General features: G+C 37.2%; 1 protein-coding gene across 7 annotated transcripts; it reads left to right on the plus strand.

Moving 5' to 3' along the window:
* The first annotated feature begins 113 nt into the window (after window positions 1-113).
* LOC137139686 (bactericidal permeability-increasing protein-like) lies at window positions 114-9,917 on the plus strand. Of its 7 annotated transcripts, none has more exons than XM_067527294.1 (16): window positions 114-1,100; window positions 1,174-1,314; window positions 1,494-1,608; window positions 2,162-2,293; window positions 3,850-4,005; window positions 4,084-4,150; window positions 4,265-4,325; window positions 4,491-4,582; window positions 6,766-6,942; window positions 7,292-7,351; window positions 7,904-8,071; window positions 8,458-8,525; window positions 8,610-8,652; window positions 8,772-8,835; window positions 9,047-9,123; window positions 9,218-9,917. In XM_067527294.1, the coding sequence occupies exons 1-16, from the start codon at window positions 914-916 to the stop codon at window positions 9,275-9,277; spliced, it is 1,668 nt and encodes a 555-aa protein (XP_067383395.1). In that variant the 5' UTR covers window positions 114-913; the 3' UTR covers window positions 9,278-9,917. The 7 variants fall into 7 exon arrangements, 6 of the variants coding, with proteins under 6 accessions (XP_067383395.1, XP_067383396.1, XP_067383398.1 ...); XM_067527295.1 differs by having other exon boundaries at window positions 4,087-4,150; XM_067527298.1 differs by having other exon boundaries at window positions 926-1,100; window positions 1,200-1,314.
* The last annotated feature ends 294 nt before the right edge of the window (window positions 9,918-10,211 follow it).

A 10,211-nucleotide genomic window follows, 5' to 3' on the forward strand; every position in this document is an offset into this window, starting at 1 on the left:
CTCTCAGATTAAAAGTGTCTGTAGAAGAAAGCGACAATTCTTCTACCTTCAGTATTCATACCTCCACCAGAGGGCACCACATTAAGTAGACATGCTGTAAATGCCTAAAGGAAGACCCACAACGTCTTTTTTATGGGTCTAGAATGTAATACAACACAGCAACATAATTTACATTGAATAACTTAATACATTTAGGGACATATACCAGTATCAAATGAATACATGGAAATAAATGGAAGTGTTTGAATTTTAAGTAGATTTTAATATGTAAAAGTAGGCAAGTGAATCAACCACTTATTAGAAGGGCTCACTGATGGGAGAGGCCACACTCAGCCCCTATAAACACCAACCACCACAGGAAGTCGCCACTACTGTGTAGGTTTTCCACTCAGATTATAATCAACGTTCAATGAAAAGGGGTTAAGAACTGGCCTGCTCTTTGCATTGCCTTCCCTGATTCTACAAAAACATAGAACTAAAACAATACTACAAACACAGTTCACATAATAGGGGCTTCAATCAATATAACCAAACAAAGTATAACCTAATTAATGTAGAAAAACTAAAACTAAACATTAATTTAAAACAATAGCTGGACAGCTGGTTCCAAACTTCGGTAGACTGGCACTAAGTCATACGAAGAATGGTATATGGACAAATACAAGTTAAACAAGTATGATTTACGTGGGAAGGAAACATCCTTCCCACCTTTAGCAATGGCTAACATTAACTCCTCAACTGTAGATTTATCATCAAATGTTATTCTACTGTTTTGATTCTGAATCAATAACAAAAGACTAGAAAGAATGTAAGGAAACATGTATAAGGTCTGAATAACAACATAGCTTTATCATCACAAGACTAAGTCCTATGAGCTTCTTAAGTAACAGTTTCTTGTTCCCTATACCATCACATGCACAAAGCAACGCAGCAGTCTATTCCAAGTTATTGTCGGTTGTCAGTGACTTTCACTTCTCAGTGTTACAGAAAGCAAAAGCTGCAATTGAAAAATGAAAAAAACAGCATAGAAGATATTTGTAGAACAGATGTCAACAGCTGCTTTCCACTTGGCAAATACACTTCATCCTGCAGGAATTCAGGTATGCTATGTAATATCACTAATACTAAAGCTCTGAGTGTGTGATTACAATTATGCGCTAATGTTTTATTCAGTACAGTACATGTGCTGCTTTCACCAGAGGGGACTCAGCAACATGCTTCTATCTGTACTGTTACTGCTCACGCTTATCTCCTGTATCTGTGGAGAAAATCCTGCAATACAAGTCATACTGAGCAACAAAGGGCTTCAGTACGGTAAGGCAGTGAACGATGTTAGTCATTCACCTGTTAAGTTTATTTTCTCACAGAATAACAAGTTTCACAGTTATCAGATTCCTTTGGAGCTACGCACACTGTCAGCAAAATCTTTGTACGTATGGTCAGTTGTTTCATTCACAACAATTTAAAATTTATTTATGTACCATTTCTCCTAGGAAAGCATGCAGGAACAGATTGGATTCAGAAGAATTTGCAGAATTTCTCTCTCCCTGCCATTAGTGGAGAAGTTGACATCGGCTTGTTGGGCAGCATAGATTACACACTATCAGAGTAGGATTCACATTTGACATTATCAAACACAGGGGCCACAAATTAGGTGATAAGTTTATATCCAAGTTTAATATTACTTCTTCCCCGTCAGACATAGTTTACTCTTGCTCTGTATGTTTGAATTTTAGGGAGCACAGATGTGGGGAGGTAGTGGTGGTGGAGAATGTTTTCCCAGTCTGTGTGTGGGTTCTACTTGGTTTCCTCCCACAGTCCAAAGACATGCATTAGATTAATTAGTGACTGTAAATTGCCCATTGGTGTGAATTTGACTGGAAACGGTTGTCTACTTGTGTATGTCTCTGTGGGACGTTGAACAGGATAACAATGATTGAATTTTATGAATTAAAAATCCAGGGTGAATAATCCTGGGACTCTTCGTATATTCTTGAATTATCAGATTGTTGAAACCATTAGTACAGTAAGAATCTACTTGAATCCACATTATTACATGGTTCACTTGAATCTATTGTAGATTAACATTTCATTAGACCAATCATCATTACTCTGGTCTGTGTCCCATTAATAACTGTCTTTGTTTACCCATGTTATCTAGCATTACCATAATAAAGTGTGACCTTCCAGAGCCATCAGTTGAGTTCTATCCAGATGCCACAGGACTCAAAACATCCATCTCGGGTCTCAGCTTTGCACTGAGCGGCGGATGGGTGGTAGACTATAAAACATTGTGAGTTTTTCTGTTTTACATGTAAACTCTTAGATTAAGCCAGTAACTCTGTAACTGTCCAGAGTTTGTAGTGGTTTAAGTTTTTTATTTGGACTACAAATAAGCACCTGAGGGCATTCTCCAGACAAGATGAGTGATTTTTTTTTTTTTTTTTTTTTTTTTAACCTGTCACAATTCAGTTTGAGATAGAAAATAGGATTTTGTGTTGATCTGGGGTCTTCTAGAAACAAGTGTCTCTATACAAAGTATAAAACCAATATCAATGCCAAGAGCAACAAGGCGAGAGGGGTTCGGTTAGATGAGACGAGTCTTTATTAAAGATTTAAACACAGAACAGGGAAAAGCAATCAACATAAACTCACTGCTATGGAGGAGGACAAAACAGGCACAAACTCGGGGGAACTACTTCAAAAAACCAGAAAACAAGGAATAAACTCAGACTTTAGCAGGTATTTAGCTATCGGGACAAATAGACAAACACTAGAGGGCGGAATTGGAGACAAACAAGGAAGACACGGGTGGTCACCAAAAGGTAGCGACTAAGAACTAACAATCTTAACCCGTTAAACAAAAAAACCGACACCTAAACTTAAACCAGGGGAGAAGGTACAAAAAAGATCAAAAACAATGATCCCGAGAAAAAAACGAACACACTGGATGAACTAGACATTCATGAAATCCTCCACTATCCTCGCCCGACAAAACACACACACGGGGAAAGAATGACACAGGGTGAAAACCAAAATCAGACCTCGAACCAAAACAGAAACAGGATGAAGAATCCAGGAACCTTGAGTTGCGTAAACCAGGAAACGGCATGTTGCATGGATTGCAGTCAGTGAACCAAGAGGAGAGCTGGGTTTAAAAAGGCAGGGGAACAGGTGATTACTGGTGAAGCTGGAGATATGAACTGGGGACAGGAAGTGGAGAAAAGGAAGTACAAAATAAAAGTCCAGGGCAGGAAGTGAACGGGAGTGTCGGATCATGACAGTCAAAGTCTCCATGTGTTCTTGTGCAGAACCTCATTGGCTGTGCACTTATAAAAGTGGTATAAACTTTGTTAAATGAACTATGGCTTTAATATAGCAGCTTGATACAAACACTAAAGCTTTCTCCAAATTGCAAAGAGAAAGGTGGATATTTTACAGGTAGACAGGAAAGTGCAGTAGATCCAGATACTGGGAGAAAGAATTGGCCAGAAAAAAATAGTAAATGCATATTTGGTCACTGATTAGAAATGATGGGTTCAGTAATGATCAAATAAATCCATGTAATGTAAGTAAGGGGAAGTCCGAAGTGGAAAAACAGCACATTTAATATACATATATATATATATATATATATATATATATATATATATATATATATATATATATATATATATATATATATATATATATATATATATATATATATATATATATATATATATATATATATATATATATATATATATATATTTGTCCTTTCTGCAATATTTAGGTGTCATTTAGGCTACAATAGTTTTTTTAACCAATGCCACCAAGCACTGATTTATTTTTAATGTTTGTTTTCAGAGAAGATAGAGGATCATTCAACATGGCTGTATTTAATCTGAATGTGGTCTCTGTAATGGAGCTGGGCAAAGATCCAAACGACCATCTGTCTGTCAGCAGTGTGAGGTGTGATGCTGAAGTTGGAGATGTGGACATACAGTTCTATGGTGGAGTCAGGTAAAGTTAAAAAGAAAGAGGGAAAGATGCAGAGCAGTGATACTGACGTTATGCTCTATAATCATTATCTTTTTTCAGTAGTTGGGTCTTCCAGGTTTTTGTGAAACATTTCAAGGGCCGTATCATCAGTGAAATAAAGAACAGAGTGAGTGTTTTTCTACTGTTTTTCTCCTCACTACATAATGCACAGGTGAAACATAGTGTAAAGAGTTTCTGTGGTGAACATTGCAGAACATTTGCCTTGTTGTTTCCTCCCCAGATCTGCCCTAAAGTCAAAGAAGGGATTGCAAACTTGGAGTCGCACCTACAGACCATGAACAGTATTGTAGCAGTTTATAATTCTTTAAAAAAATATTGGAGATATCTGTATACCAGTTATTTGCCATAAGTTAGTCTAGTTTGACACAGGCCAAATAATAAAACAGTTGGGAATTTTAATGTATTAATTCATACCTTAGTCTACAAATGATTTTTGTTTTATTCAGTTTCCTTTGACATCGATGAAGCTCTTGCTCTTGACCTTCCTCTCACTGGATTACCTTTGATTAATGCTTCAAGTCTTAATCTGGGTCTTAAGGTAAAGATAAAGACATGAAGGGGATTTTTTTTTCGATTTTGTTCCCCCATTGTTCATAAAGATTCCAACAAAATTTAATTATATAGCAATATCTCTCATTTCCAAAACAATTTAGAGACTTTATTGTGGGAACTCAAACTGTGCACTGTTTGCTTTAATCATCCACAAAATGAGTGTAAAATTTCATTGCAGTCCACCTGAGGCACATTGAATTGTTTGTATATAGTTTAGAAATGAAAACTTTTTATATTAAGAAATCATGCCAAGTCAAAAACACATGAGTACCCAGGAATTCTCTGTAGCCCTTCACAATAAAACTCTGCTGTGACATAGAGCACGTAAGGGTTTAAGACCATTTCTAAAGCTTTGATTGTCCCCAGGAAAACAGTGGACTCAACTGACCAGAGTAACGACACAGGGCATTTTAGTGTGAAGCAGATGGTCACGCTCACAAAGCTTCAGAATTCCTCAGCCTCAAAGATCGGACAATCTGTCTGACAGACAAGAATCTCAGTTGCACAGCATCAATCTAAAAGACTGGTGGCTGAGAAGTGACAGCCTGTTTAGAGTCTGTTAAAATGCATTTATTGTAAATGTCAGGTAAAACATTCTCTTCTCTGATGAGACACAAATTGAACTTTTAGGAATGAATTCCCAGCACTATGTCTGGCAAACACCAGGCATTGCTTATCATCTGCTAATAGCAGCCCTATAATGAACCATGGTGGGGGCATCATTATACTGTGGGGATACATCTCATCAGCAGGGATGACTGCAGCCAAAAACAGGGAGCTCCTTATGGAAAACCTACTCCACAGTGATTATGAGCTAGGATTGAGTTCCCGACTCGAGGGAGGACCATATAGATTTGAAACTACATCAAAATTTTGCACACTATTCTTGCAGTAATAATATAAGTGACAGTATGACAATAGTACAATTCACCAAAACCTTTTTGGCCACAAGTCACATTAGTTAAGCAAACACATTCAGTGATCAAAATAATATGCCTGTACATCATCAAATACTATACAATAAATAAAGTATATGAAATTAAATATTTGCTTTACAGCAGTATCTCTGGTACATATACACTGCCTTGCAAAAGTATCCATACCTCTTGAAATTTCCCACATTTTGTCCGTTACATCCACAAATGCAAATGCATTTTATTGAGATTTAATGTGATAGACCAACACAAAGTGGTACATAATTGTGAAGTGTATGGACAATGATAAATGATTTTCACATTTTTTTTTACAAATAAATGTCTGAAAAGTCTGGCATGCATTTGTATTCAGCCCCCCCTGAGTCAACACTTTGTAGAGCCACCATTTGCTGCAATTACAGCTGTCAGTCTTTTGGGGTATGTCTCTACTAGCTTTGCACATCTAAAGAGTAAGATCTTTGCTGATTCCTCTTTGCAAAATAGCTCAAGCTCAGTCAGATTGGATGAAGAGCATCTGTGAACAATAATTTTCAAGACTTGTAACATAGATTCTCAATTGGATTTGGGTCTGGACTTTGACTGGGTCATTCTAACACATGAATACATTGAAACCATTCCATTGTAGCTTTGGCTGTATGGTTAGGGTCATTCTGCTGGAAGGTGAACCTCTGTCTCAGTCTCAAGTCTTTTGCAGAGTCTAACAGCTTTTCTTTTAAGATTTTCCCGTATTTGGCTCAGTCCATCTTCCCATCACTCAGGTTGATGTACAATGTTAGGTCATAACATTTTGCATTTAGGTCACATAGTAACAGAGCACCTTCTTCCACATGTTTGCTGCGTCCCCCAAATGGCTTCTGGGGACTTCTTATGGCTTCCTTTCAACAATGGCTTTGTTCTTGCCACTCTTCCTTAAAGGCCAGATTTGTGGAGTGCATGACTAATAGTTGTCCTGCGGACAGATTCTCCCACCAGAGCTGTGGATCTCTGCAGCTCGTCCACAGTTGCCATGGGCCTCTTTAACTGTGTGACAAGTTTGTATAGAGTTCTTCATGAGGACTCAAACCTGTAATTACTGCCAAAGACACTTCTGCACAGTACTGAATTAAGAATCTAAATATTTTTTGAGTGATTTTATATATAACACATACTGACATCTATAAATGATGCCTGTAAAAAATGCCTGTAAAAAATATGTTCAAGCTGTATTTAATGATTTACATCACTTTATGTAAAGGGGGAGTTCTACAACATCAAAACTCATATGGAACCTCCCTTCAAGGCCCAACCTTTCACTGTGCCTGAGCAGCAAGGCTACATGTTGTCAGTGGGTTTGTCTGAATTCACTCTGAACTCTGCCTCATATGGATACTACTCAGCTGGACTGTTTCAGGCTGACATCAATGATAGCACAGTAAGTAAATACGATTCATAAAGTGATGTGTAGAGAAAGAAAGTAGGACAAACAGTGGTGACTGTGGCGTAGAGCATTCCTCCACCAATCTCATAGTTGTTTGTTCGATCCTGTAGTCACATGTCGAAGTGTCTTGAACAAGACACTGAACCCCAACTTAGTTGCTCCCAGTAAGTGCTGGCCCATCGGTGTGTGAGTGTGTGTGTGATTGTGAGTAGGAATCGGTGAATAAGAAACAGTGTAAAGCGCTTTGAGTGCTAATAGGTAGAAAAGTGCTATATAAGTGCAGACCATTTACCATTTGTTTGGTTTAACATTTTCTGTGATCACTGTTTTTTCATCCTCTCAGATACTTCAGCACCTCCATATGCATCTAAATACCAGTGTAGTGGGGCTCCTCATCCCTCAGGTAGGTTTGTCTGTATCAAAGTTACATCATCAGGCTTTTATTAACTCAGTTGTTATGTCAGCATCCGCATTTATGTCAGATCCATTAGTAATTTAAACAACATTAATGGATAATTATATCTGGGTTTGGCTTTCTTACCCATTCCAGAGGAAATTTGACAATATCTGTTTGACTCCTTAGGTGTAAAAACATTAGATTGCTTTAGAACTTTAGATTCTTTACCTCACATCATGACTCTATCAGCTGCTGTTGTCTTGATATTTAAACATGCTTTGCATAACTTTATCGAGTTTCTAGTGAACCAAAGCAGCACTTACTTTTCCTATTCAAGAAGAACTACTGCTTGTGTAGTGTATCAAAGTGTATTTTCCCATTTCCGCATTATAAAAACATGTTACCATTGCTTGCCATGCAGAATAACATTGACAAGAACATAATTATAATGTATAATAACAGTATTATTTGCATCAGTCATCACAAAGCTGTACTGTTGATGGAGTCATCAAAATAATAGAGTAAATGATGGCCATCAACTTCTTTTTCTCACTGCAGCTTCTCAAGATGTATCCGGGTCTGCCAATGAATCTGAAGGTTTATGCCCAAGAGTTTCCAGTGTTTTCCTTCCAGCTTGATGCTGTTAAACTTGGATTCCAGGGTGCCATTAAGACCTTTGCCATCCAGACAAATGGTAGCCAGACCCCACTGTTCACTCTCAATGTTGTAAGTACTTCTGTTTTCTTGCCTGTTAATATGGACGAATACATGCACGTATTTGTGCACTTTTATGTTTTTACTCAATCTCAAAAACACATCAAAGTACAGTGTAGTAATTGTACTGTACTCAAATCTTGTACAATAGCTATGGAGAATGGTGTAATATTTGTGGCTTGAACCTGGGTTCATACTCGTTTTATGTAAGTCTCTTCATTTTAATGGTTCATGTCATGAAATGTGATGATTTGTTTATTTTCCTTGATATATCAAGGATCAATTTAGGCATTTAACTTGAAATACATTTAATACTATTTCAGCCAATTGATTAACCAGAAAAAGAATCATAATGAAAATTATCACTTACTGCAGCTTAAATATTTTTATTCTTTTAGGATTCAAACTTCAGTGGTAAAATATGGATTTCTGATGAAAGACTAAAAGGCTCCATAAAAATGGACAAGTGAGAATCGTTATGTTTTAAAACACACGCTTGAGCCTGGTTAAAAACTTAAACCTAATGTAGATAATACTTCCTTTCTAACAGTTTTACACTGACTCTAGCAGCAAGTGAAGTGGGAACATTTAAGGTACATGAAATATACAAATAATACATTTGGTTCCACAGAATATATCTGTCACTTAAAAGTAAATCGCTTTCCTGTTGGGATTATTGAATATATGAATAATCACATGTTCCTCTTTGCAGACTGAAGTTTTGGAAAATCTTGTAAAGTGCGGATTACAGGCAGTAGTCTTTCCAAATCTGAATAGTGAGTCTTGCATCTTTTGGGTTCACCTCTAACTTTGAGTATTGTTAAATATGAGTCAAACTAAAAGCTTTTTAATTTTTTATTTCTCTTCATCCCACAATATCCCTATTTTAAACCCAACTTTTATGACTAGAACATTTCTTTTTCTTCAAATTATTCTTCAAACATAATGTATAAGGTGCATTGCACAATGTCATCTTTCCTGTTTCAGAGAAACTTGGCGAAGGTGTTGCTTTACCCAGTATAAAACAAGCACATCTGGTAAATTCAGTCCTGAAGGTGAAGGAGGTCAGTAAAAAAAAATCACATTTTTATAAGACTGAGAGATTTTTATCAAATGTAGAAGATCTTTACACTGACCATTTTGTCATTGTTCCTACAGGGATTCATTACTATGTCCTCAGATGCTGCGGTGTTGCTTACAGTTACAGGTTTTAACTGAAAAACTAGGCTGTTTAACTTCTATTCTGGATCCTGGATTGTAAATAATCAAGGAACTGTGCTACAAAGTAGATCATCAAATTAATTCACAAATTTGCACATCTACAGCTTTCATGTTTAAATAATACTGATTAGGCCTGCAGAACAATGCTGTCAGAATAAATGCTGTCTTAATATTGTAGCCAATTACCAATAAGAAATTTGAATTTTGTTAAATTTTTATTTTTCATTTTGTAAGAGAAAATAGATAAAAATCAAACAAAATCCTTCAACAAGTCTTTGTTGGTATTAAAAAGTCACAGCTTTTTGCTCGTGCCATCAAGGGTCGCCACAGCAGAACGTGTTCCACACATTGATTTGGCAGTTTTTATGCCGGATGCCCTTCCTACTGCAACTCTTCCATTTTTTATCTGGACTTGGGACCACCAGGGGTGGCAATGGAGGTGACTCGGGGAGGGCCACTCCTGGTGGGGTGGGATTCTGGCCCGTGGCCTTCTGCATCCCAACCCACTGCTCTACCACTGATCCACCAGGCCCCCTTGTGACTTTGTTTATATTATCTTCTAAATTGTTCCAATACCTTGAATTTGTATTTGAAGAAAAGTGAAACATTTCTGGTTTGTTATGCTACATACACTTTTGCGAAGGAAGGTAGAGAGCTCATTGCCCCCGTTGTTAGTTCAATTCGCGGCTCTTCTGGTCACATGTTGAAATGTCCTTGAGCAAGACACTGAAACCCAGCTTAGTTGCTCCTGGTGAGCTTTTGCCAGCTACATAGCAGCTCCCCCATCAGTGTGTGGATAAGAAGCAGTGTAAAGCACTTTGAGAACCAATAGGTAGAAATAATAATAATACAGTATACAGTGGATGACAGTACAGGTAGAAGCATCCAATTTCAGAAGTCAATTTATATTTTGTTTTACAGAAGAAAAGAG

Source organism: Channa argus, chromosome 13 (genome assembly GCF_033026475.1).
Source record: "Channa argus isolate prfri chromosome 13, Channa argus male v1.0, whole genome shotgun sequence".
In the NCBI taxonomy this organism is placed as follows: Eukaryota; Metazoa; Chordata; class Actinopteri; order Anabantiformes; family Channidae; genus Channa; species Channa argus.

What these genes read in the sequence shown, in the direction of transcription:
- LOC137139686 (XM_067527294.1), top strand. Translation starts at nt 914, where the DNA reads ATGCACAAAGCAACGCAGCAGTCTATTCCAAGTTATTGTCGGTTGTCA. An exon ending in ATAGATTACACACTATCAGA is followed by an intron (nt 1,609 to 2,161) that starts GTAGGATTCACA and finishes CATGTTATCTAG; the next exon opens with CATTACCATAATAAAGTGTG. An exon ending in GTCTTAATCTGGGTCTTAAG is followed by an intron (nt 4,583 to 6,765) that starts GTAAAGATAAAG and finishes CTTTATGTAAAG; the next exon opens with GGGGAGTTCTACAACATCAA.